The 27,707-nt window shown below is 33.9% G+C and overlaps 3 protein-coding genes across 3 annotated transcripts; 1 reads left to right on the forward strand and 2 right to left on the reverse strand.

Moving 5' to 3' along the window:
- Positions 1 to 12,426: 12,426 nt before the first annotated feature.
- On the reverse strand, positions 12,427 to 14,957 carry LOC102609184 (pentatricopeptide repeat-containing protein At1g31430). Its single transcript, XM_006475709.4, has one exon. It carries the CDS (start codon positions 14,896 to 14,898, stop codon positions 12,907 to 12,909), a length of 1,992 nt encoding a protein of 663 aa, XP_006475772.1. The 5' UTR covers positions 14,899 to 14,957; the 3' UTR covers positions 12,427 to 12,906.
- A 1,459-nt stretch (positions 14,958 to 16,416) lies between these two features.
- On the forward strand, positions 16,417 to 18,188 carry LOC102608902 (GDP-fucose transporter 1). The gene is made up of 2 exons (XM_025097751.2): positions 16,417 to 16,648; positions 16,899 to 18,188. The coding sequence occupies exon 2, from the start codon at positions 16,908 to 16,910 to the stop codon at positions 17,958 to 17,960; it is 1,053 nt and encodes a 350-aa protein (XP_024953519.1). The 5' UTR covers positions 16,417 to 16,648; positions 16,899 to 16,907; the 3' UTR covers positions 17,961 to 18,188.
- A 1,689-nt stretch (positions 18,189 to 19,877) lies between these two features.
- LOC107176701 (pentatricopeptide repeat-containing protein At2g29760, chloroplastic-like) lies at positions 19,878 to 20,507 on the reverse strand. Its single transcript, XM_015529537.1, has one exon. It carries the CDS (start codon positions 20,505 to 20,507, stop codon positions 19,878 to 19,880), a length of 630 nt encoding a protein of 209 aa, XP_015385023.1.
- Positions 20,508 to 27,707: the final 7,200 nt, after the last annotated feature.

A 27,707-nucleotide genomic window follows, 5' to 3' on the forward strand; every position in this document is an offset into this window, starting at 1 on the left:
TTCTTCAGTTTTATATATATATATGTGAAACCCTAAATTCCACTCAGAGTTATTGATATAATAATAAACTTATATGTAATCCGTGTAACGAGTGGCTTTTTGGCCTTAGTGAGGAAATAATAATCCAGTAAGACTACTTATATAATAAGATCGATGTAGCATGATAAACAGATGTTTATAAATAATAAATAAAGTTATTGATAATCGTGTTTGTATTTGTTTGATTATATATTCTTAATTATATCATCCGCCTATTTTCACATTTATTTGTTATTTCCTGAGAGTAAAGGAGTCAATAAAGAAGATTTTAAATGTTAATGATTAATTATCAGGTGATTGATGAACTTTGCAGGTTAAAAATAAATTTCCTGCCTGCATAGAACTGCAGTACTCTAGCCCAGAGAGAAACATTTCAAGTTCAGCTTTTCGACTTTCACAGAGAATTTACCTATATAAGACTATTTTGCTGCTGGTGTATATATATGTTGGTGTCAGCTAATATGCATTTGGATTTCCTTTTCTTTTTGTATTTCAAGTCTTTGAACTTTGGGGGTTCAAGTTGAAGAGGATACATTTTTATTTGCGGGTGGGAAGGAGTAGACAGAGTGCGAGGTAACTAAAAAATCATGGCCCAATTGAATCGGTTTCAGTTTTCTAATGGACAATTTGACTCTATTTTCAAGCATTCATGATCAGTTTATCATTATTTATGAACGCAGTTACTAGCTAGTGATCAGTTCAATGCAGCGTAGAAAATTGGAAAGCAAATAAAAGCTTGCGCTGGTTTTCATTAATATCTTGAATGTTGAATCATGAAATTAACACTTTAGATCTGAAATTTGAACATAAAAAATGGTAATCCGGGGACATTGATCGGGACGACATGTGTTTGTCATCATTATAGGGTCTATTATTTTGGATTAATATTAACATACGGCCAGCTATAAAGTATATAAATGAGTTTATTAGATTTTATATTACAAGTCTTATTTTCCAAGTCTCAAGAGGCCTCTCCTCAAAAAAAAAAAAAAAAAAAAGTCTCAAGAGGCCTAGTCTTACCGCAAAACCTTCTTAGCTCAGAATCCTCTCTTAAGAAAAATATGATGTTTCGTGAAAACAAATCCTTGACTTAATGAGTAAGAGAGATGGAGTTTCGTTCTTTTGGTTTAGACCAAACTTAAGGAGGATTTGCTTGTGTTTGTAAAAGGGTTATAACTTCCTAAACCTGCTAGGGTTAGGGTTTCATCAGGACCTTAATACAATAAAATATGGATAAATTAATAGTATTGGAACCAAGAAAAAATTATTATCTAATTAAGTATTTATTATGTAATTAAATGATTACTAATTAATCAAATTACAATTTAGCAAGTTGATCCTAAGTGAAATTTGGCAAAACCTATTACTTAATTAAGTATTAATTCATCAAGATTTTACATGTTTAAAGCAAGGAACCAACAAAATAAGCAATCATAACATAAAAATAAACTATCATACTGTTGTGTGCGGAATGCGGGAATCAAGCGTACCAAATAATCACAAAAAATAAATGACACAAAATTTAACGTGGTTCGGCAATATGCCTACGTCCATGGGAATAAAAGAAAATAATTGTATAATTAACAATTATTGGAGTACAAAATTTGAGTAAAGAAATCTCACTTTTCAAAACCCAAATACACCTAATACTTTCACACACTTGAAAGAAAAACTTCTCAATTACAAACACTCTCCAATTGCTCACTCTCTCAACAATTCTTCACTTGAATTGTTGTTCTCAATTTTGGAATGCTATGTAATGAAAAAATGTCTTCAATTTATAGGCTTGAAGCTTGCACTATTTCACCTAACCCAAGTACTATTCCACCTAACCCAAACAAATTGTCAATGGTGCCCATTTTACAAATTTAACAAATTTACCAACTTTTCATTTTTTCTTCATTTGTTTGGTAATCTTTTGAAAATTTGCATGCTTTCTTCAAATTTAGATGCCACGTGCATGTGCCCAATGACTTTTCAACACATACAAGCCCTAAAACGTCATGTGCAACCCTCAAAGGGTTAGCCTAGGCCTCAACAAACACATTACATATGCCCTTGCTCAAAGAGAGGACCACGAAGCACGTTATCTGCTTCAGTCTGGGCTACTATTCTGGAAAGTTGCGTTCTACTCATGATATTTCCTTGGTAATCTCCTTAGGGTTTTAAAAGCAAGGACTTAAACCTATATAAGACACGATAGGAAATGACTTAAGCCCTAAATCAGAACTCCAATTCAAAACTCCTTATAATTTGACATAGATCATATCCAAAATCTCAAGTCAAAACATGTTCTCCGTCATTTGTTGGGCTAATCTGGTCCCACGCTGTTGACACTATTTGTCGACTCATTCTTCACACTGCGGCTTAATATTACAAGAATATCAAATACGGCCAGAAGCTAGGACACATCAGCACTCAATTCTCTAATCAGATTAAAAGGTGAGTTTAATGGCATGGGAAAATATATTATTGGGTAAATTGGGTGACTGTCTCACTGCATGATGACGCAATTTCAAACTATACTACGTATATTTCCTCACAAACCTTCACTACTATCCGGGGGCAAAGACAACATATTAATTGAGTGGAGACCTATTCAATAGTAATATGAAAAAGAAAATTTAAAGAATAATGAATATATCTATTTGAAAGATTTATCATACTTCACTGTAAGTCTACAATTATTAACAAATTTGTGGGCCATTTAAAAAATAAATTAATGCTAATATTTATGGGTTATATTTTAATTAACAAAGCCCAACTCTAAGTGTAAATATATCGGGGGTTTGAATATAATTTGAATTATTGGGGAGTTGAGTATAGTTTATTGGAGATTTTAATTAAAAAAATTAACTAAACATTAAATGATTTCTTTTTTCTAGCAGGGACTCAAGTATCCACCCCTCACCCTATGAATGCCCCACTACTATTATCATTACTCATCATAATGATCAGATTTTTCTCCAAAAGAATATATATTTTAAAAAATGTGGGTCTATGAGAATTTTTATTCGGCTTCATACCACCGAAGGTCTTACTTTTGTAGGGTAATTTTTAAAAAACTCCCCTGAGGTTTGAGTTTGTTGCAAGTAGATGGCGAGAATTAGTTTATTTGTAAAAAACCTCCTACCGTCAGTTAATTTTAACATTGACCGTTAGTTGACCGTGCAAAGACAATATTACCCTTAACAATAGTTTATAAACGAAAATAACTAAAAAAAACCAAAATTATTGGCGCGAAAAGCACAAACCCTATTTTTTAACAATTTTATCCTTGTTAATTCCAAAAATTTACAATATCATAGGTAAAGATTATGACTATTTCATTTTTAAATTTTTAATTTTATCTTTCTTGTAGGAATTTTAAGAAAATATCAATAATTTAAAAAGAATTTTTTAATTTTATCTTTTTTATAGGAACTTTAAGAAAATATCAATAATTTAAAGAGGGTAAAATAGCTAATAATTTTGATTTTTTTTTTAGTTATTTTCGTTTATAAACTATTGTTAAGGGTAATATTGTCTTTGCACGGTCAACTAACAGTCAATGTTAAAATTAACTAACGGTAGAAAATTTTTTATAAATAAATCAATTCTCACCATCTACTTACAACAAATCCAAATCTCAGAGGAAATTTTTAAAAATTACCCTACTTTTGTATGCACTTGGACATGTCTATATATTTTCACAGGGGCAGAATTAAATTCTAGAAAAGACAGCTCTCTACTAGGCCTAGTTGCCTCATCAGCCAACTCAAGTCCAAACGATAATCTAACTTCTATTGAATTGTCAAAAGTAGAGTGTAGTATGTCATCAATACATCAGAGTGTTGTGCACAGAATTGAGACACGCATTTCCAGTAACAAATTACAATGCCTTATACATTTTCGGAATTAACTAAATTACGCGGACCCGGCCATTGAATCAAGAGAAAGTGATCAAAATGATGGCTGTCACATGGTGCTCATTAATGTACGTACATACCTTTGAAAACCCAATTGTGGAGAATAAATGGATAATAATTACTAATATTAGTGAACCCCACTTTCAAATATCCGCGAAAGTCGTACACAAATCCACATAAAACTTTGAGTTTCCAAAAATCTAGCAATTTGTATATGACCCTTCAATGCGCTAAGAGGTGCTTTATGACACATCATCTCACCACTTTAACATGTGCTTGCTGAGTTGGCGTTGAGAGTCCTATGTGGTTGGACCAAATGGTGCCAGCTGGCATCGGCATTTGTCCGTCACACACTTAATGCACCTCTCCACACTCCTCACGTGGTGTTCCCGAGCCTAAACGATGTAAGCCACCTTCCCTCCTCCTATATTAGCAAGTCTCCTCTCGTTTCCACTTCAAACTCGACAAAAATCACCAGATAACTAAAAGCTCACAAGTTTTTGTTTTAGTTGCTCTCTCTCTTTGCTAGCCATCTCCATAAGCCATTCTAAAAATGTCTCTCATTTCAAAGGTCATTGTGCCCTCATCATGGTGCAAGAAGTATGGAGATGGATATGATGAGGGTGAAGATGGATATGAGTATGTCCTGGCAGCATGCGTTGAAGGTGACGGCGACGACGATGATGGGGATTACGATTATGCTCCAGCTGCATGAATAAACTCTCCATAATTTATTTAATTATTCTATATATATATATATATATATATATAATTTACTAGAAACAAAGCTAGCAGTCATGAGAGGTTATTTTTTGCCAAAAAATCTTGTACGTCAAGAGTACGTACGATACGTAGACCATATATGTAATAGTGGGACATGCACCTTATGGTAGTGGGTCGTAAGTACTTGTATGTTAGCAAGATGATGATGAAGGTGTGATTTTATGTCGTCTACACTTTCATCATCATGCAATATTGTACGAGGCCAAGAGTGACTTAATGTACCAATCATGATTTATTGTATATTAGTATGTATGGTTTATGATAATGATTGCAGCATATACTGTTCAGTTATTATGTATAACATCTAATTTCTGGCTTTGTATTTTCGTGTGTGTATATGTATCGTAGTCAAAGGAAATATTTAATAGGTTTAGTTGAATATGATGATTTGCATATGAGTATAATCTCTTGATGAGCACACTGCTGTTGAAAGAGAATGTTTTATTCTTGTCTTCAAGTATAATGGTCCCAAGCTATATAATATCAAATCACGTGCATTTGTTTTATTAAATTATCCTAAAAACGAGTATCTCTTGCACTTTCATTAATATATGTATATTTTTATAATCTTGAATAATCTCTCTCTTACTATAATAATATAAATGGAACGGGGCCGCAGCAGTCCAAAAAGAAATAAAGAAAGTAGAAGTATTATTGGGAATTTGACAAGAATCAAAGCAAAATGAACCAAAGATATATATAACAAGCCACCGACTGTCTCCATTTTTGCCAATCTCTTTCAAGAAAAGAAATCATCTTTGCCATTATTATTGGGAATTAAGGAATGAGAATAAATGATGTGTTTTACTTATTTAAATAAGAGGTTGAGTTAGAATTAAAGGGGGTCCAACTAAAAGTTGGGAATAATTACTAGAGTTTTCATTTTTATGAGGAGAGTGGGTATGAGAATCCTATTCTTTGGAGTGATTATATTACATCCACTGTATTTTTAAGATTCTCATTTTATCCTTCTTTATACATTTAAAAAATAAAATAAAAATTTACATTTTAATGTCGTTGATGTCGTTGATGCCATTACTGCTTGTTGTTGTTGCGATCACCATTGCTGCTTGTGGCCACTGTTGCCAATCACAGATGATGATGATGATTATTACTATTGTAACAATAAGTTTTTTGAATAATAAATTTTTGAATAATAAACAATTATTATAACAATTAATAATGGTGATAATAATTAATTAATTAAAGGCATTTAGTAACTTACAACAATTCATATGGATTCTAAGATAAAGTAAACACATCAATGGTGATATAATTCATTCTAATTTTGATTTTGATTTTAATTTCTACCGTTCAAGTAAACATCTTATTTTGATTCATATTCTTCATTATGATTTTAATTCATTTTGATTTCAGCCCACGCTGATTACCGATTAGTAAACACAACATAAATCTCTAAGAGTGGAGGAACTTTAGAATACATCAGAGGTAATATAGCCAATTAATGCATGTATGACATGTACAGTTGCATTTTATATAACTACTAATTACATCCTTATTTTTTAAAATAAATACACACATATCATAACATTATTATTTAGGAGTGATTGTGTGATTGTTAAAGGATGAGAGCAAAAGACTTTAATGACATAAAGAAAGTAGAAGTAATGATAATAATATTGGGAATTCGAGAAGAATCAAAGGAATATAACCAAAGACAAGAAATCACCACTTTAGAGTGATAACGAGCCCATAAAGAGGACTAATTTCGTACGCTGGTTTCATTTTTATGGCTTATTCCTATTAAAAAATTACCTTCTCGCTGTAGACCAAATTTAATAGTTCTTCCGTGTGAGCAAAGATAATACTAATTCAAAGCATTCATTTAATCTTGAACAGAAAATCTTCCGAAATTTGAAAGCATCCATTCTAGTCCCTCATTACTCTTTTTTTTTTTTCCCCTCTGGGTTACATTCCCCCAATAATATTCCATAGACACAGTAGACTTTGGGTTAAATAAACTCCACGATTTAATAGGGAACTCATCTCTATAGCATCATATTCCTTCCTCTGTTAGTGTGTATGACCATAGACATAGAGTTATTAGGCAGTCACTGCATAGTCACCGCAACAGTGACGTACAGCCGCACAACCATTAGCATAATCGTGGCGCGTCGTTGTTCCCTTCCAATGCTCCCATTCTCAGCCATGGATTGCACACTCAGCATTTGAATCCATCAATGTTCGAGTTCTGAGCATTGATTGATTTAATGAATAGGGAAGATTGGTTGACTTTGCTTTGAATGTGATTAAGACGAGGAGAGTTTGGCTGATGGTTTTGGTGGTGGAGAACAATGGGGAGGTTAATTTATAAGAACGCTAAATACCAGGACCACCAAGCTCGGCAATCCATCGTCATGGTGCCCGCTCCTTTACCATCTAAAGTTTAAAGAAAATAATAAATTATATCTTCTTTCTTGTTATTTCTTTGAAGATTATTATATATATATATACACGTACACGTAAAGGAGGCTCAATCATATTTTAGGATTTTAGACAAATTATTTTAATTAGGTCTTTTAAAATTTTGAGGTAAAATATATGTATTAATTTTATTTATTTAAAATCAATTTCTCTAACTTTTTAAAATGCAAAATTATTAATTAAATTTTTATATTCTAATTTTGTTAATATATCTTTCTTAATAGATGATATAGTTAAACTATTTAACCTTTCCTATGATATGGTTGATTTTAAATAAGTTTTTATCGATGATTCCTTTTTGAGATTAAACTAATTTTTTTCTTCTCCTTTATTTTTTTGAATTTTTTGTATCCTAATGCATATTTTTTAGAAGATTTTTTTCCCCTAGTGAAACAAGAGGAATCAAGCAAACAATTATGTTGTGCAATTAAAAGAAAACAACCTATGAACACAATAATATTTTTTTAAAAAAATAACTAATTAAAAAAATTAGTTAATAAGAGAAAGGAAAATTTAAACTTGGGAATTTGAGAACTTTAACTTTGATGGATTGACGCTTTAAGCAGCAGTGATTAATGGAAAGTAAAACAATTGATTTTTTTTTCCTTAAGCGAAAAGTAGGGTAGAGAAAGTACTTTTTTCACCAAAGCAATAAAAGTTTAGTGTATTTTTTTAATAAGTAATAATATAGACACAAATTTTTATACAAACTGATGTGGCATGATTGAATTGGTTGGATTAAATATCTTTTAGTCCACATGATTTGTGTTTATTATTTTGTATTTTTATTAAACCAATGCCAAATTAGTTTGTACAATAGTTTATGCATGCATCATCACTCTTTTTCAATTGAAAAAAAGATATTAATGGATAATAATTTAAAAAATATGTGGCCTTGATACAGTTTTTAATGAAATATATGGAGGAAATAAATGGATTAAAATTGTTAATTATAACGTTAAAAGGGGGTTTTGTAAGGATTTAGTAGTTTGTTTATGGAAAATATAGTTATAAATAATAATAAATATAAATCAATAATTAATAACTATAATTTAGGAATAAAATTAGGGGTCTTCATTTATATTGGCGCCCTAGGCAACCGTCTAAGTAGCGTAGGGGAATATATATATATGTGTGTGCGTGCGTGCGTGCGCTTGTATACAATAAAATGGTCCAATAATTAATACATTAAAACTTCCTTATTTAGAGTACCTATTTTTCTTATCAAATTTACAAATTAATATAGTGAGAGTATTAGGGAGAAGGTTTCTTAACATTTACTTGATTCCTTTGAGTCAAGACTTTCCATTTATCAAGATTTGCGAACTCATATGATTGATGATTTAGGGCAATGATTCCCGTAATTCATAATTTCATTTATTGTTTTTAATTTTAAGAATGAATCTTAGGCAGTTAGTTTAAATATATAGGTTTGAAAAAATAAAAAATATGTTTGAGAGGAAATTACTAAACTGCTGCTTTTTAACTATAATATAATCCATATCTTGTTTGAAAGCAGCCTATGGACAAAAAAATTAAGTCATATTTTTAAGTAAAATTTCAAGTTATTGGAACTCCACCTATTAAAGGTACGAGTGTGAGATAACACTTGTTAAAAATCTAATTTACAAGAAACAAAATATTTTTTTCTTAAGATTTAAACTCAAATGATCAGCTAAAAATATTATTTTTTAAAATAGACTGAAGAACTAAACACTAATAAAACCTTGATAAAAACTCACCCAAAACAACAACGTCGTAATTTAGTCCGATATTTATACATATATTATATTTAAAAACTGCTCTTGGACCCTTTCTTACTTATTGGTGAACCAAAAGCATATGAAAATAAATAAATTATTGCATCCGATAAAGCGAAATTGTTAATGATATATTTTTTAAAAAATGGTGGGTCTAAGAGAATATTGATGCGTTGTGATTGATATGAGGAAGACATGTATCATTTAATAAAGGTCTTACTATAAGCTTACACATATAATCTTTAAATCATCCAATGTAAGCCATCTCTAGCCGCATCGTCGGTCAACTCGAGTCCAACTGACTTACATTTCCAGCAACAAACTTATATCGGGGACCCATTTGTAGAGGATATATATAACTAGTGAATCCCACTTACAAAAGGTTTGTCCGCAAATCGACTTAAAAACTTCATTACTCCGCCAAAGAAATCTTGCCATATGTATGACCCCTCGGTGCACTAAAAGATGCCTCATTGTTTTACACACCATGTCACAAGGCCAGCATGGTTTTGTTTAATTAGCTTGCTGAATTGGCATTGAGAGTCCTATGTGGTTGGACCAGATGTTGCCACCCGGCGCCGGCATTGGGCCGCCACACATTTGTGCATCACTCCACACTCTTCACATACGTGTCCTCGAGCCTGAACGATGTCCGCCACCTCCCCTTCTCCTATATATAAATGGGCAATCTCCTCCCTTCCCATTCCCTTTTCAAACTAAACACAAACCAGTATCCGCATCCATATCCATTTATACACAACTCTCTTTCTTTGCTAAGCCGTTGAGAAAATGTCTCTCGTCTCCAAGTCCGTCATGCCCTCATCATCATGGACATGGTGCAAGAAGCACGGTGACGGAGATGACGATGATGATGATGGATACGACTATGCACCGGCAGCTTGCATTGAAGGTTATGGTGATGATGATGATGATGACGGGGATTATGACTATGCTCCTGCTGCATCGATGGAGGGTGACGACGATGGAAGCTACGATTATGCTCCGGCTGCATGAATAAACTAAACTGTTCAATTTACCATCGGGTCGACTAAAAATTAAGCTGGTAGCTAGCAATTTTGTAGGTCACGAGTACCCCATATACATATAGACTATAGTGAGTGGGCAAGATGATGAAAGTGTAATTTAATAATGTCTTCTTTACATATATATTCATCATCATGCAAGACAACAGTGACTTAATTAATGTGCTAATCATGATTTGTATTATGATATGATAATAATGCTAGTTTTAGTTGTCCCCTTATAATTATTATATAATTTAATTTCTGCGTCTGTGTTGGGATTGTAGTAAAAGGACGTATATAGCATAATAAATAAGTTTAGTTGAATATGATGACATGTGCGTCGTCTTCAGCGGGAGCAGACTGCCGTTGAAGGAGAATATTTTTTTTCTTGTCTTTCACAATTAATTTATGGAATCATGTTAAATATTTAGAATGCTGAGAGAAGGATGGGAGAAATGGCGGCGAGTGCTGTTGTTTCTCCTCTCTCCCTCTCAGTGTTGTAAATATTTTTTATTGTTAAAAAATTTAAAAAATTAAAAATGACAAAAAGCTGAATATATTCACGTGTATCATTTTCTCTCTGTGTTGACTTTATCCTCACTCTCTTTGGATTGTCGCTCCCCATCACATTTCCTCACTCTGTCCGGCTCCCCAACACGCTTCCTCACTCTCTCCTGCCTCACTCTCCGACCCCCCATCATGCTTCCCCTACTCTCTTCGACTACCAAACACAGAAGCGCTGCCCATTTTAGATAGCAAAACCCAACTGCCACCCATTTATCGTCAATGATTAAAGGAAATGAAAAAGTTTTTGTTTTCTGTGCATTTTTGGATTAATTCTGTAATTTTTTGTGGTAATAATTTGATAATAAAGATGAATTTTTATTTGGAATATTAATTGTGTGAAAATTACTGTGAAAGTTACTGGATTTTTGGTTTGGAATATCAATTTGTGAAAATTACTATGAAAATTGCTAGATTTTTCGTTTGGAGTATTAATTGTATGAAAATTGCTAGGAGAATTTGTGTAGAATTTTGATAGTCAGATAGAGTGAGGAAGCGTAAAGCATGATATTGGTCGTGGGAGCTGCAGGAGAGAAAGTGAGGATGAGTAAAGAAGTGGTGATGAGTTTACTTCTTCACTATCGAAGAGAGAGAGAGAGTAATGCATGTGATCTCTTCTTTCATTTTCTACATTTTTTTTAATATTTTCAAGAATATAAATTATTACAATGCCAAGAGAGAGAGTAATGCACATGAACAAATTCAGGTTTTTGTCATTTTCTACTTTTTTTTAATTTTTTATAAATGTTAACAATGCTAAGAGAGGGAGAGAGGCAAAACGGTAGCACATGTTGCCGTTTATCTCAGCCTTCTCTCAGTGTTCTAGAAAATGAGCATTTGCCTTTCAACAATATTAAATTTACTACAATGCTGAGAGAGAGAGAGAGTGATGCACGTAAGCAAATTTAGCTTTTTATCATTTTCTACTTTTTTTTAAAAAAAAATTTAATAATAAAAATTGTCTACAACGCTAAGAGAGGGAGAGAGACAAAACAACAACACAAGTTGCTGTTTCTCTCAACCTTCTCTCAATGTTCTAGACAGGGAGTATTTTCCTTTCAACAATATAAAATTATTACAATACCAAGAGAGAGAGTGATGCAGGTGAACATATTTAACTTTTTATTATTTTTCACATTTTTTTTTAATAATAAAAAATATCTACAATGCTCAGGGAGGGAGGTAGGGAGGGAGGGAGGCAAAACGAGTTGCTCTCAGCCTCCTCTCAATGTTCTCAACAGGAACATTTTCCTAATTTATGCGCTAATTATCAATCGGGTATTGTTAGTGGCCTAATGGTCCCAAGATGCTCGTATATATCAATTCAATCTCATGCATTCGTTTTGTTAAGTTATTAAGTTAAGTTATCCCAAAAACAACGAGTATTTCGTGCAATCAATTTGATATTTACTTTCTATAAATATCATATCTCTTACTATATTGGAACGGGACCACGCTGGACTCCCGCACTTGAAAAGAAAGAGTGCGCAAAATAAACCTGCACCGTTAGTAGTAATGCAAGCACAAATCAAGAGATAATCACATTTCACGCACATAATCAAAGCCAACAAAATAAAAGCTGGTACACCATCTATTTTCCGTAATTCCGTTGAAATTAATTTGTATAAGAAAATTTTCAATACAAGGCAGGGGTAGCTCAGTTGTGCCACCAGGAAAGCAGAATTTCTCAATCCAAGATTTTCTCTTCCAATTTTTTTTTTTCTCACTAGACGTGTCTTGTTCTCAAGACTAACGCCAAAAGTAGTTGACATATGGAAATCTTCCCTGCGGAAGATAATTAACAAACAATACAAATTGTTGACATATGAAAATATTTCAAGCATTTCCTACTAAACAGTAATTAATGTCGACAAATTTGAAAACGAGGGAAACATTCAACCATCAGAAACAAGGGAACATAATAAATTACCCGTCGCAAATATTATGATTTATGAGAGGTATACATTCCGTTTCTTGTCAGGAATTCTACGAGGACGAAAAAAATTTGCTCTTATGATTTGGGAAGGTCGGTAAATTTTAAGTTTAAATTTCCAAATATGCACTTCACTTCCACACAAAGTGTGGAACTGCATCTGCTAAGCTTACTGTGCCAAACTCTCTAGTTAGTAAATTGACAAGGTACATGTGTGTTTCTTCAACCGAACTTTATAGTGCTTGACGTTCTCTTTCTGATAACAACTCTCAGCAAGTTTATTGAAGCTAATTTAACCCTCAACACCTTCATCTCAGGCTCCCAACAACCAAAGCGATGTTTATAGCAACTAAGATCATTTGATCAAGTTCTATCCTCTGAGATTGAGAAGCCTTCAAAATGCTCCAAGCTTTTCCCAGTAAGTGAAAGCACACTGAAGGCCCGTTAGATCATAAGAAATTTATAGCAACTAGGTTGTCTCCTTCCATTGCATTTTGTTTTGAATCAAGCAATGTTTTAGCCATTCTATCCAACATTGAGTATATTTCTTTCATTTCCGAATGAGATGGATCACCAACAAGGAACTCATGGATGATGCCATTTATCTCAATTGAACTACACCCAGGTACCTTTCTGACACCCATTTCTTTCATTTTCTGTCTCACATTTGTTACATCTTCCCATCTGTTAGCAGAGGCATAGATGTTGGCAAGAAGTGTATGAAAACTGGAATCTTTTGACTCGATTTTCTCTAACAGTGCAGCCAGCTTCTCACCCATGTCCACATTGCCATAAATTCTGCAAGCACTGAGCAAAGCACCGTAAAGTGGAACTATAATCTCATTATTTTCATTTGGTATTTTTCGTATCAACTCCTCTGCTTCATCTAAGAGCCCAGCTCGACCAAGTAGGTCAATGAGACACCCATAGTGTTCTAGCTTTGGCTGAATCTGATATACCTCTGTCATGGTATTAAAGAACCTGCGGCCTTCATCGACCAATCCTCCATGGCTACAAGCACTTAGAACACCAATAAAGGTGATATCATCAGGTTTAGCCCCACCCGATATCATTTGTGAGAACAATTCCAGTGCCTTGTTTATCTTCCCATTCATGGCAAGCCCACATATGATTGAAGTCCAAGAGGCTGCATCCTTTTCCCTTAGCTCATAGAATATCTCTAAAGCTTTCTCAATTAACCCACATTTTGCATACATTTCAATGAGTGCTGTAGCCACAACTGCATCCACTGTAATTCTGTTTTCATTGATATACCCATGAATCCATTTTCCTTGCTCTAGTGCTCCCAACTGAGCACAACCTGTAAGGAGAGCAACCAATATGAATTTATCAGGCTTAAGCCTTATGATTTGCATCTCTCGAAATAGTGCCACTGCCTCATCAAATCGGTTAAATTGCACATACCCATTAATCATAGCTGTCCAAAGAACAATATCTCTGACTGGACTTCTGTCAAACAAGTCTCTAGCTTTCTCCAGTTGACCACAATTCACGTACCCAGACACCATACTTGTCCAACAAATTACATTCTTGTTTGGCATCTCATCAAATAGTTCCCTTGCTTCACTTAAACAACCACACTTGCAATACATGTCCAATAAAGCATTCCCCATTATAGGAGTAAACTCAAGCTCCTGATTAATATAACGGTGAATTTCCTTGCCAAGTTCCAAATTCTTCAAAGCTGTACAAGCCGATAAAGTGCTTACAACGGTGCCCTCATCAGGCATCAAATTACACCCTTGTCGCATCCGCCTAAAAACATCTACAGCGTCCTCAAATCTCATACACTTAACATGCCCTGAAATCGACACATTCCAAGAAACCACATCCTTGTCAGGCATTTCATCAAACAGCTTCTTAACATTACAAATTTTACCCAATACACCGTACATGTCCATGATCGAATTGCACACATAAGTATCAAACTCAAGACCAGTTTTTACCACATACCCATGAACCTTTTCACCTTTCTTAACCTCTCCTAACCAACCAACAGCCTTAAAAACAAACGGGTAAGTAAAATTATCTGGTGATACGCCGCGTTCTCTCAGCTTACTAAAAAGCAAAAGGGATTTTCTAAAACTACCCTTTTTCGCAAATGCTTTGATCAAGAGGTTGTATGCCAACAAACATGGACTCTGAATAGAACCGAAGATCTTCTCTGCGTAAAGCAAGTTTCCGTGAGATGGGTGTGTGCAGAAGACCATGAGCTTGTTGAGGGTCTCTGGGTTCTGTTGGAGGCCGATTTGGAAGATCTGGGCCTGAATTTGTTTGAGTTGCGTCATTGATTTGCAGTTTTTGAGAAGATAGATACATGATTTCTTAGTTAATGTCGAGGTGTGTGAAGAATCCGATTGGGGAACGGGTTTCCATATAATTTGGCGGGAAACAGAGTTGGGTAACCGTTGCGAGAGCATGTGAAATATTACGCAAAATTGTGTTCAATAATTCGTGACAGCTCCTATTGAATTGACACCCCTCATTTTTATGCTCTTAAAACATCTTTTTCATTAATTAACTATCTAAAATTATTTAAAGAAAAATTATCTCTGCATCGTCTTTTTTTAGTCGTATGTATATTTAACACCATAAATTTTTTATATATATTTTACACCATCTTTATTAAAAGACTATTAAATATAAATCAGTCACCTTGACACAAAAAATAATTATTTTATTCCTAAATGAATTAAAAATTATTTTATTCTATAAAATTTTTAAAAATATGAAAATTATAATTATAAGAATGCTCCTAAATTCAATCAAACAAATAAATATCAAAATCTAAGATGATAATTATTAAATAAAATTATAATGATAAAAAATAACATCTTCTAATTATAATTTCATTTAATTTTTGTAGTTAAATTAAATATAAAAAAGTTTACAAAAATTGACATAAAGAGAAAAGCTCCCTATAATTATTGTAAACTTCCCTATAATTAGTATTAAGAAACTTCACTATACAATTAAATGAAATTATGATTACAAAAAATTAAAATGATAATTTTTAAATAAAATTATATTCATAAAAAATTAACATTCTGGATTTAAGATTTATTTATTTTATTAGATTAAGAGTATTCTAATAATTATAATTTTTTATTTTCTAAAATTTTATAGTATAAAATAGTTTTTTAATTTATTTAGGGATAAAATAGTCATTTTATATAATCAAAGTGATTGATTGATACAAGCTTAAAAACAAAGTTGATACAAAGTACATACCAAAATTTTATGGTGATTAAATGTACATATGACAAAAAAAGGTCGTGCATAAATAATTTCTCTTATTTAAATTACATAAGTTCAGAAAAAAGGAAAAAAAAAAATCAAACATACACACACCCTATCTTTGTGGTTAGATTTCTCCTTAACCAAATCAAACGAAACTGAAATTTTGAATTTAATTCAGCTTAAATTATAATATACAAACCATTAGGATTTAAATGTACAAACTGGTCGAGTTTTTTCTTTTATATCTTAATTGCGCATAGAATTAATGTAGGAGGTTTTGATAATTTTTTTATAGTAAATATTAAACGATATATCATATATTATAATTTTGTAGACAGGAATTTATTCAAAATAATATATTCTCAAGTTTGATTTTTTTTTTCCATGAGAGAAAATGTCAAAAATAAGTTCAATAAGACTACGGGAATATTCAAACCTCAATTTTCCTGTGGACTTTTCAACTTTGGTCAGCCGTCAAAAATTTCATTCAGAAAATATCTCACACAAGAAAAGAATGTAATAACACGAATAAATAGCCTGACCCGGATCCGGCCTCGGACCCGTGCCCTTTCTTCCACGCAACTTCCAACGAAGTGTTCATTAAACCGCCGGATCTCAGATCTCACAAATCTTATCAGGAATATCCATCAGCACGACACCGTTTCGGTCCCAAAGCGCAGTCGTTTTACCAGACAAACCATGATTCATTACGTGCAAATGTTGCTGTCTTGTCTGTACTCTCGAGCCTGAACTAGTATATAAAGTTCTGAATGCTACCGAGTCACGGACTCGCTGTTCATAATATTAACAAAATCAACGTTCAATAACGAAGCCGCCGACTTGCATTTCCGCAATTGAGCCCATCATCTCTCTCCGTTTCGAATCCAAAAGAGGGGTTTCTTGGATCTCGCTCTGCTACCCATAGACAAGGTCATTTCATTTCCATTTGAGAATTCTCCAAATTTATTGTGTCCAATTTCTTGTCTTTAATTACTTTTGCTCCAATGCGTTACATTGTAGATCGATTCAGTATCACATCTTAAATCAATTACCAATTGACCCAAATGGATTCTTAAATCTTTTTTTTTTTTTCTCTCTCTCTCTCTCTTTTTTGTTTTTTTGTTTTTTTGTTTTGCTGATACTATTAAGTTTATCACCTGCGTACTTCTCAATATTCAAGAAACAAGAAATGTCGTCAATTCGATTTGATTCCACTAAGCAATACTACACAACCAGCGGCCTTGTAGTTGGTTACGCTCTCTGTTCAAGCTTGCTTGCCGTCATAAACAAGTTTGCCATCACCAAGTTCAACTACCCAGGTCTTTTAACTGCGTTGCAATACTTAACCTCTGCTCTGGGTGTTTGGGTTTTGGGAAAGTTTGGATTTTTACATCATGATCCCTTCACTTTTGATACGGCCAAGAAGTTCTTACCCGCTGCTTTTGTTTTCTATCTTGCAATTTTCACAAATACCAATCTTTTGCGTCATGCCAATGTGGATACTTTCATAGTGTTTAGATCGTTAACCCCCCTTTTGGTCGCTCTTGCTGACACTGCCTTTAGACGGCAACCTTGCCCATCAAGGCTTACCTTTTTGTCACTGGTGATTATTTTGGGTGGCGCTGTTGGGTATGTGGCCACTGATTCTGGTTTCACTTTGACTGCTTATTCGTGGGCATTTGCATATTTGGTGACAATCACTACTGAGATGGTTTATATTAAGCATATGGTGACAAATCTTGGGTTGAACACCTGGGGTTTTGTGTTGTATAACAATTTGTTGTCTTTGATTATATCACCATTTTTTTGGTTTTTGACTGGAGAGTATGGTGAGGTATTTGCTGCTTTAGTTGCCAGTGCTGGAAGCTGGTTTGTGCCTGATGTCTTTTTTGCGGTTGCTTTGTCGTGTGTGTTTGGGTTGCTTATCAGTTTCTTTGGATTTGCGGCAAGGAAGGCAATCTCTGCTACTGCATTTACTGTGACTGGTGTGGTTAATAAGTTCCTTACAGTTGTGATCAATGTCTTAATTTGGGACAAGCATGCCAGTCCATTTGGCTTGATTTGCCTCCTTGTTACGATTGCTGGAGGTGTTCTTTACCAGCAGTCTGTTACTGGACCTGGTGCTGCTCCTGCACAGCGTGAACCAACAGTGTCTAAGCAGAACGATACTGAGAATCCTTCTGATGATTTTGGGGGAGAAGACCAAGGGAAAAGCTTACTTGGTAAACATGCTTCTGCATGAGAATATTTGTTTCATTTTTGTCATTTCTTTAGCAATTGGAATTTAACAAATTCCATCTGTAGTGAGCAATTTATGGTATAAGTATTATTCTTGTATTGGATCTTCAAAAATGTATTCTTCGAGAATTTGAATTTTGTGTACACTTGCCACGTATGTTTGGAAATGGATAATACAATGGTACTTAGTTCTTCATGGATAATACAACAGTATTTAGTTCTTCATTGATAATTTTTTTTTTTTTTAACTTTTACATTGCTTTCTTAAAATCTTAATGTTGCATTTGTTCGGCATGATGGGAATGACTTGATCTTTGATTTAACACTCTTTTCACTAACGAAAAACAACATTTTGTGGAATGTAATAAAGTTTTGTGCACAGCATATTACTATGTAACCCATTTAGCAATATACCAGAAAATGGCTGTTAATTTACTATTCTGTCTTTTATGAGGATAATTTGTTACTTGCATCTCTGAGTTCTTGGTATTGTTATAGGATTAAATTAATTTTGTTGTTTTGAGTTTATTAATGTTAGCCATTGGATGCTTGTAGTTCAGTTCACCTGAAACACTTTGTAAATAAGCAACAGTCGCCTAGTATTCCCTTTTGCTTCTATTCCTCTTGATGTCATTTCTTCCTTCCTATTTGTCTATCTACCACAGTTAAAACATTTAAGAGACCTAACTTTCTTTTGTAATTCTGCAAAGCATGTTTCTTGAGTGAACAAAAAGGCATCTGGATTATAGCTTTGCCATTGGACTGACACAGCTATTGCTGAAGTATGATACAGATTCACTCATGGTGAACTACTAATCCTTTTGTGGTGGAAAATCTATGGTATTCTGGGGTATACACCCTCATTCATTAGATTTTTCCCATGTATACAACTCAACCTATCATGAAAAAGTGGATGCATGTCAGGATTCAAGAACCTAAAGGGGGTGTATACACAGGAGTACCAAGAACTTTTTCATTTGTGGTACTTAGCGATTAATTATCCGACTTTTGATCAATTTTTAGAATTAATTTAATGATTTCTACTATTCGAAGATTGGCATCAACCTTGCTGTTCTCTCTATGACTTTCTGAATTGATTAGGGTGATTGAGAAATGAAACTATAAAGATATACACATTGGTAAAATTAGTCAAAACTAGCAGAACATATAACCTGTCTGTAAGTATTTACAAATCATGCAAGTTAATTGGTCAAGTCTTTGACCCTTTTATATTTTATGGAGTCCAGGAGTGAAAGCACACTGTGATTCGTTATTGATACCATATGCTTTCCTCCTATCCATTTACCAGGAAAGTATGTGAGAGTTTTGTTTGACAATGTCCCCATTGGAAGATATAATCTCGATTGCCTGAAGAATTCCTTAGATTTTACTCCCACCTCACCTCCTTTTGACTGGCATCGTTGAAATTTCACATATACACACTAAAATGTGCATATGCTCTAGCATGTCTATTAATTTCTTATTTGAACAAGGGTTCATTTCATGTTATTCTTCGGTTGCAGAGCCGCCTTCATTTAATATTCTTGGTTCATTTAAAAGCAAAACAATTGAGAATTAGGATTGCAGTACCATGTAGAAACCTGCCAATATAGGATATGATCATCAAAAATCACCAGAAATCTTTGCATGAACAAGATCCATTCTTAAAATGGTGAAACCTGTTCCTATCCATCACAACTGTCTCCCTATTATAAACTTTTGATATGATGTTGGTTGCGGTGTGGCAATCATTGCATACACGAAGATTCTTTATAATTCGAATTAGAACCCCAGGCATTGGACTTACAAGCCCAAATGTTATTGCCAGCTTCTCGGTATGGAGGTTAAGTGCAGTCTCCTTTTCCTCTTCATCCATATCAAACAACACTTCTGATTTGTTTGGAACAAAACCAGCTTTCTTTTATCGGTTTATCATGTCATCCACCATTTCATAAATTTCTGAGGATTGTGGGTGTGATGGATCACCCTTAACAAATTCATGAACAACACCATCAACCTCAATCAAAATGCAACCTGGGGGCTTCTTTATGTTTCTTTCTGCCATGAGTTCCCTGATTCTTTTGACCTTCTTCCACTTTCTTGACGAGCTATATCTGTTCGATAGAATAACATATGAGCCACCATTATCTGGGAGAAGCTCCAATAGTTGTTGAGCTGCTCTTTCTGCGGCCTCAAGGTTGTCATGTATTCTGCAGGCACCAAGAAGTCCTCCCAGAACAAAATGATCCAGTGCCATGGGCATGTTCTTTATCAACTCCTCAGCTTTAGCTATGCGACCAGCTCGACCTAATATATAGACTAAACAACCATAATGTTCGATGCTAGGCCGAATGCCATATTTCTCGGACATCAAATTGAAGTGAGAAATCCTCTCATCTACTAGTCCAGCATGACTACAGGCAACCAAGACACCAACAAAGGTAATTGCATCTGGCTTCACCCCTCTAATCTGCATCTCATAGAAATACTCCAGAGCTTTATTTCCTTGTCCGCACATTGCAAGGACAACAATCAATGCTGTCAAAGTCATAACATCTTTCTCCGTTTATTATGCTGCCACATTTGGCATACGTGTCCACAAGCGCCATTCCTAAGCCAACATCCACCTCAATGTTCTTCTTCATGATATAGGGATGCAGCCACATACCAACCTCAAGGGCACCCAAATGAGTGCAAGCGAGCAACAAACTCATTGTCACTTTATCCCCTGTCAGCCCCTTGTGTTGCACCTCCCGAAAGAGTAACAAAGCTTCCTCGCATGCACTATCCTCAACATATCCTTTAAGATGTTCCAGCAATATAAGTTCTTCTCAGGCATCCTTTCAAATTATAGGTGCCGTATTCCAAGAGGCACCTAACCATGCTACGTGTCCATCTTATTAGATAACATAAGCTATTCCGGGATAAATAACACTTAAGCTATTCTGAGTAGATAACACCCAAGTTATTCTGGGATAAATGACACACAAGTTATTCCGGGATAAATAACACCCAAACTATTCTAGGGTAAATAACACCTAAGTTATTCTAGGATAAATGACAACCAAGCTATTCCTTATAGGATAAATAACACCCAAACTATTTCAGGGGAATAACATCTAAGGAAAAAATTCTTCCGGAGCTTATAAAAATGGCAAGAGGGGGGAATTAATTCCACAATCCATTAGCCTACGGAAATCACGTCCAAAGACCATACAGGTAAGGAAACATACATGGCCGAAATAATTCTCTAGATCATATTCACCTCCACGTGCAAAGGAATGATGGGTGACACATGTCGTTAGATTGAGGGTTCAAAGCAAAACCCTAAATCCACATCACTCATCATCTATAAATAAAGACTCATCTCTAAGAGAAAAGGGAGTCTTTTGCCTCCAAAAAAAGTATTGTTCATATCTAGGAGAGAAACTAATCTTCTCCATTTTTATTCTTTCTTTAATCTTAATCAAACACTAACTTGGGAATTAGAGTGCCTTTTTCATATATTCACCCCTCCAGAATCGAGGCCAACGATCGTGACAAGTTCTCCACAAGTTACAAACACGTATGAAGGTAAAAAATTCTAGCCACCTTCATTGGCGCCGTTTGTAAGGAAGACTTTATAAAATTCTTAGGCTAATAAGAAGGAAAATTTTTCCTAAGCTAATAAGAAAAACTTTCTAAGGCCAATAATAAGGAAAAATTTTCTTGGGCTAATAAGAAGGAAAAACTTTCCTAAGCCAATAGGAAAAACTTTCCAAGTCTAACAATAAGGAAAAACTTTCCGAGGCCAATAAGAAGGAAAACTTTTCTAGGCCAATAACAAGGAAAAACTTTCCAAGGTTAATAATAAGGAAAATGTTTCCAAAGCCAATAAGAAGAAAAAATTTCCTATGCCAAAAAAGAAGAAAAACTTTCATAGCTAATAAGAAGGAAAATTTTCCTAGGCCAATAGAGAGGAAAAAAATTTCTTAGGGCAATAAAGAGGAAAAACTTTCCTAGGCCAACAATAAGGAAAAATTTTCTGAGGCTAATAATAAGGAAAAACTTTGCAAGGCCAGCAATAAGGAAAAACTTTCCGAGGCCAATAAGAATGAAAAACTTTCTAAGCTAATAAAGAGGAAAAATTTTCTAAGCCCAACAATAAGGAAAAATTTTCCTAGGCCAATAAAAACAAAAACTTTTCTAGGCCAATAGAAAGGAAAAACTTTCAAGGCCAACAATAAGGAAAAACTTTCCGAGGCCGATAAGAAGGAAAAACTTCCTAAGCTAATAAAGAGGACAAACTTTCCAAGGCCAACAAGAAGGAAAATTTTTTCGAGGCCAATAAGAAGGAAAATTTTTCTAGGCCAATGAGAGGAAAAATTTCCTACGCCAATAGAGAGGAAAAACTTTTCTAGGCCAATAGAAAAAACTTTCCAAGGCTAACAATAATGAAAAGTTTTCCTAGGCTAATAAGAAGAAAAATTTTCCTAGGCTAATAGTAAAAATTTTTCGAGGTCAACAATAAGGAAAAATTTTCTTGGACTAATAAGAAGAAAAAATTTTCCCTAGGCCAACATAGAGTAAAAACGTCCCTAGGCCAATAAAGAGAAAAGTTCTCCTATAAAATTTCTCCGGAGTAACTCATTTTCCCCTAAGCCAACGTAGAGGAAAAAATTACCCTATGCTAATAAGGAGAAAAATTCTTTTATGAAATTCCTTCAGAATAACTCATTTTTTCTCAGGCCAATGTAGTGGAAAAACTATCCCAGGCCAATAAGGAGAAAGTTCCTTTATGAAATTATTTCAAAGTAGCTCACTTTTTCCTAAGCCAACGAAGAGGAAATTTTTCTCTAGGCCAATAAGAAGAAAAATTATCTTATAAAATTCCTCCAGAATAACTCATTTTTCCTAGACCGACGTAGAGGAAAAATTTTCCGAGGCCAATAAGGAGGAAAATTTTCTTAGGCCAATAAAGAGGAAAAAATTTTCATGACGAATAATAAGAAAAAATTTTTCTAGGATAATAAGAAGAGAAAATTTCCTAGGTCAACAGGAAAAACTTTCCGAGGCCAATAAAAGGAAAAATTTCCTAGGCCAATAAAGAGGAAAAACTTTCCTAAGCCAATAACAAGAAAAAAAAAATTTCCTAGGCTAACATGGAGAAAATTTTTCCTAATTAAACTTCCTTCCGGAATAATCACTTTTCCCTATGCCAATGTAGAGGAAAAATTTACCTAGGCCAATAAGGAGAAAAACTTTCCTAATAAAATTTCTCCGAAATAGCACACTATCCTAGGCCAACAAAAAGAAGAAACATCTCTAGGCTAACAAGGAAAAAAAATTTCCTAACATTATTCTTTTGGATAATCCACTTTTTTCCACTTCAAGAAGAAGGAAAATTTTCTTAGGCCAACAAAGAAAAAAATTATAACAATATTCCTCCAGAATATGTCACTTTTCTGAATGCCAAGGAGGAAAAAATTAGCCCGAAGAGAAAAAACTTTCTTAGGCTAACAGTGAAGAAAAGTTTCCTTAAGCCAATGATAAGGAAAAATTCCCTAATAACATTCACTCAAACTAGCTCACTTTTTCCTAGGCTAACAAAGAGGAGAAACCTCCTTGGCCAACAATGAGAAAATTTCTCTAATAATATTCCTTTGATTAATAGTTCATTTTTCCTTGCTTTCACAAAGAGGAAAAATTTTCCTAGACCGATAAGGAAGAAAAGTTTTGATTGATATTCCTTTGAAATAGTTCATTTTCTCATAAACTAATAAATACTTAATCATTACCGTTACACATTAGTAACAATAGCCTGATTGTTACTAGTTTGTGGAGGGAGTAATATCCCATTAAATATTTAGTATATCAAAAGTTAAGGCCACAAGAGTAAGCCAAGCCAAGAAAAGACCAATGTTCAACAAGGTAAACAAATGCTAAGGAAAGACCGTGGCAAACAAAAGCTAAGGAAAAACCAAGGCAAAGTCAACAAAAGAAAGCCAAACTAAGGTATGGCCAACCATATGCAAGGTAAGACAAAAATGAGTCATTCTAAACTAGGGGTGGGCAAAATACCCGACCTGATCCGACCCGACTCGACCCGAAAAATTTTGGGTTCGGGTCGGATCGGGTTGTGATTCAAACCCGATCGGATGGGAACTTGTAAACCCAATCGGGTTGTGATTGGGTCAGGTAAATCCGATACCCGATCGGGTCATCCAAAAAAAAAAACTAAACACACATTACACACGCACACACCAGACAGTCAGACACGCACCCACAAAGTCATAAACACACAAAAGAACACAGAACAAACTCATGCACACACAAAAAGACACAGAACATGCTCATGCACACAGCCACACAACCCTCAGTGAACCCTCTTCAATCCTCGTGAGAAACTGACACCCAACAACCAGCCACGATCCCGCGATTTGTTACTCCATCTACTGTCGTGATCTGCTGTTCCATTTACTGCCGACTACCGTGATCTACTGCTCCAATCCCACGGCCTCTAACCCGACCTGAGTGTTTGCCGTGATCTGCTACTCCTTTCATCTTTTATGAATTTGTGACTTTTCTAAGTTTCAACTTTCAATTCAGGGTATATACTATATAGTAATTGGTTATTAATTGGTTATTTATTATGTAATTAGTTGTATATGCTTAATTGGTTATTTATTATGTAATTGGTTATTATTTGATTGTTGTAAATTGTAATTATATATTTTTAAATGTTAGTAATAAAATCAAAAATTAAATGTTAGTAATAAAATAAAAAAATTCATGTATTTATGATTTTTTATGAATAAATTTTATTAATTGTTAATAAATAACAAAATTTTTGTCAATTATTAATAATTGAAATAATGTTAATTGATAATTGTTAATAATCATTAATAATAGTTAATAATTGATTTTTTATAAATAAAAAATTAGGACATTAGGTAGATTAAATATTAAAATTAAGTATTATGTTAGTGTTACATATATTTTACAATTATAATGTGTTATATGATTATGTGCACTTCAAGCCTTCAACCTTAAAAAAATTAACTAATTCAATTAATATTTTATTGTATGTTAATCATCCGTTAAGTCGTTAAGTACAAGTAATTTGGGCTTCAAATTAAAGGGTTTATAATAAGAATTAAGGCATAGATCGGCAAATAATATCATATTATTATGGGGAATGGGTAATTGGATATTATAAATTAATTAATTAATCATGAATTTCTTACTTTTTGTTTATAGAGCATGAACAACTTGAATTGAAATTACTAATTAGATTTTGTTAATAATATTTTAGTGTTTTGATTTTTGAATTAATGATTATGAATGATTATTTTGTATATTCAGATGCTTGGACACTCAAGATTGAATTCGATGAGTGACGATAAAGAACAAAGTGTACAAATGGAAGGAACCTAAAGAGGAAAGGAAAAGGCGAAGCGGAAAAGACTGTTAACGAAGAAAAGATTAAAAATATGGAATCATTTAACTTTACTCGAAGATAATCCAAACAAATGTAAGTGCAACTATTGTGGTAGACAATATTATTGTGCAAATTTTATTGAACTCGTAAGTGTACGAATCTATTGTAGAATAGATTAATGGTGACGAGTGTCAATTTCACGAGGAGATGGATTTTAATTATGTGTAGAATTACTTTTCTAAGTGGGTGATTGGATTTGTGATGGAAGTGATTTACAATATCCTAAAATTTAAATTAAAATGGCGAGAATAAATTGAAGCGAAATCTATTTAAAATGAAGTGTTTAGTTATCTGAATCTGTATCAACATGCACAATGGACTAAATACTCATTATTAATGCCAATTAAATCATGAGGGGGGTTTCCACTCCTCATGAACCACACTCTAATCAATATGGTGCTAAGGGCTTATCGTGCCAAATAATAATAACCTTGTACCAGGGAGCCGGTTAAACCAGTGCGGTATCTAGACAAGATTATTACTATTTGTCAACGAAAAGTCAAAACATCCACAATAATTAGAGGAAAAAGAAAGTAAATTTACTAAATAAAGTCCATGGCACATGTTGAGACTTCACCTTCACCCAAACTTGAAAGAAAATTAGTTACTCATAGTTGCAGTAAGGGTAAAATAGAAATTTATTAAAATACGTAAAAAAAATACAAAATAGAGAAGGAATTACATAAAATAAAACTCAAAAATAAATTCAGGGGTGTCAAATTAGGGGGGAGCCCATTTTTTATAGATACACTGAGTAAATTATGACCATCAGATTAAAAACATTTTGGACGCTTAGGATTGCACCACGTCATCTGCCAACAGTGTGCAGTTTGAATAGTGACACGGTATGAACAATAAGGCGGATTGAATATTAACGCGGTTTGGTTGTAAATAATTCCGTGTATATGCATGTACCGTACGCACGATTTTTGGTCCACTAACATACAGTCACGTTACCGATCAACAGTACATAAGAATTTTAGTCTAATAAGATCGTGACACCTTATCGGTCAATGCCACATCATCGGTCAATGCCACGTCATCGTTCCGTATATGTGAACAGTGTCATGAACAGTGTCATGAACAGTAACATAAACAATACCGTACATGTGAATACTCCGTACATGTGAACAATGATATTTTTTCTTTTATGGTCCTCTTAAGGTTTTCGACTGTCCTGAGTTTAAAATGATGTCTGTTTTGCTGTCTGATCTCTCGTTCATTGTGAAATGACAATGATGCCCTTAAAATACATAAAATACTTAATTAAAATAAAACACACATAATTAATCACAAGTGACTTAAATACATAAAAGTAAGGGTGTTAGTAAGACTTGAAATATAAAATGATGATTTTCTCCTTTATAAATATACAATTTTTAACACTCAACAAATATCAATGTCATTCCAGGCTTGATGGGATTACAAATATGGCAAGGCATATAAAGACATGTGAAGCATTCAAGACATTTCAGGAACAACAAAGTGGAAGTCAACAAATTTTGAAAACTGAGGGCGGCGAAGAAAATGCAAGTAATTTGGTTTTGGGTAAAGGATGGAGGCAAAACGCGTGTCGAAGGGCAGTAACTAAAATGATTATTATGGGTGAGTTGCCGCTCAGTTTTATAGACAACAAATGATTCAGGCATTTCTGTAGTGTAGCTATCCCGCAGTTCATTATACCATCCCGAAGAACTATTAGTAGAGATGTTATGGAGTTATTTTTTTAAGAAAAGGCAATGTTGAAGAGTTTGATTTGCAATAACAAGCAGCGGGTGTCTCTTACAACTAATTTATGGACTTCTGTTCAAAACATGAGTAACATGAGTTACATGGTGATTATAGCTCATTTTATTGATAGTGATTGGTGTTTGAATAGGAGGACTATTAGTTTTAGCGTAATCGAAGATCATAGAGGGAAGTTAATGGCAAAAAAATTGCGGCTTGCTTACAGAATTGGGGGGATTGAGAGGTTATTTGCAATAACTGTTGATAATGCCATTACAAATGATATTATTGTTAGTTATGTCACTATGTAGTTGCTTACTTGGAGGAATAATATTGCACTTGTGTTGGCGGGACAATATATGCATGTGCGTTGTTGTGCACATATTTTGAATTTGATTATTGTTTCAGGGTTGGATGAGTTGTATGCTAGTGTTGTCGATATTCGAAATGCTGTGAAGTACGTGAGATCCTCCACCACGAGGTTGGGGACATTTAAACAATGTGCTGAGTAGGTGAATTGTCGAAAGAGAATTGTTGTTTTTT

This window comes from Citrus sinensis, chromosome 1 (genome assembly GCF_022201045.2).
Source record: "Citrus sinensis cultivar Valencia sweet orange chromosome 1, DVS_A1.0, whole genome shotgun sequence".
NCBI classification, from domain to species: domain Eukaryota; kingdom Viridiplantae; phylum Streptophyta; class Magnoliopsida; order Sapindales; family Rutaceae; genus Citrus; species Citrus sinensis.

Excerpts from the sequence above, each read along its gene's own strand:
- LOC102609184 (XM_006475709.4), bottom strand. The coding sequence starts at position 14,898 with ATGCTCTCGCAACGGTTACCCAACTCTGTTTCCCGCCAAATTATATGG.
- LOC102608902 (XM_025097751.2), top strand. The coding sequence starts at position 16,908 with ATGTCGTCAATTCGATTTGATTCCACTAAGCAATACTACACAACCAGC.
- LOC107176701 (XM_015529537.1), bottom strand. The coding sequence starts at position 20,507 with ATGACTTTGACAGCATTGATTGTTGTCCTTGCAATGTGCGGACAAGGA.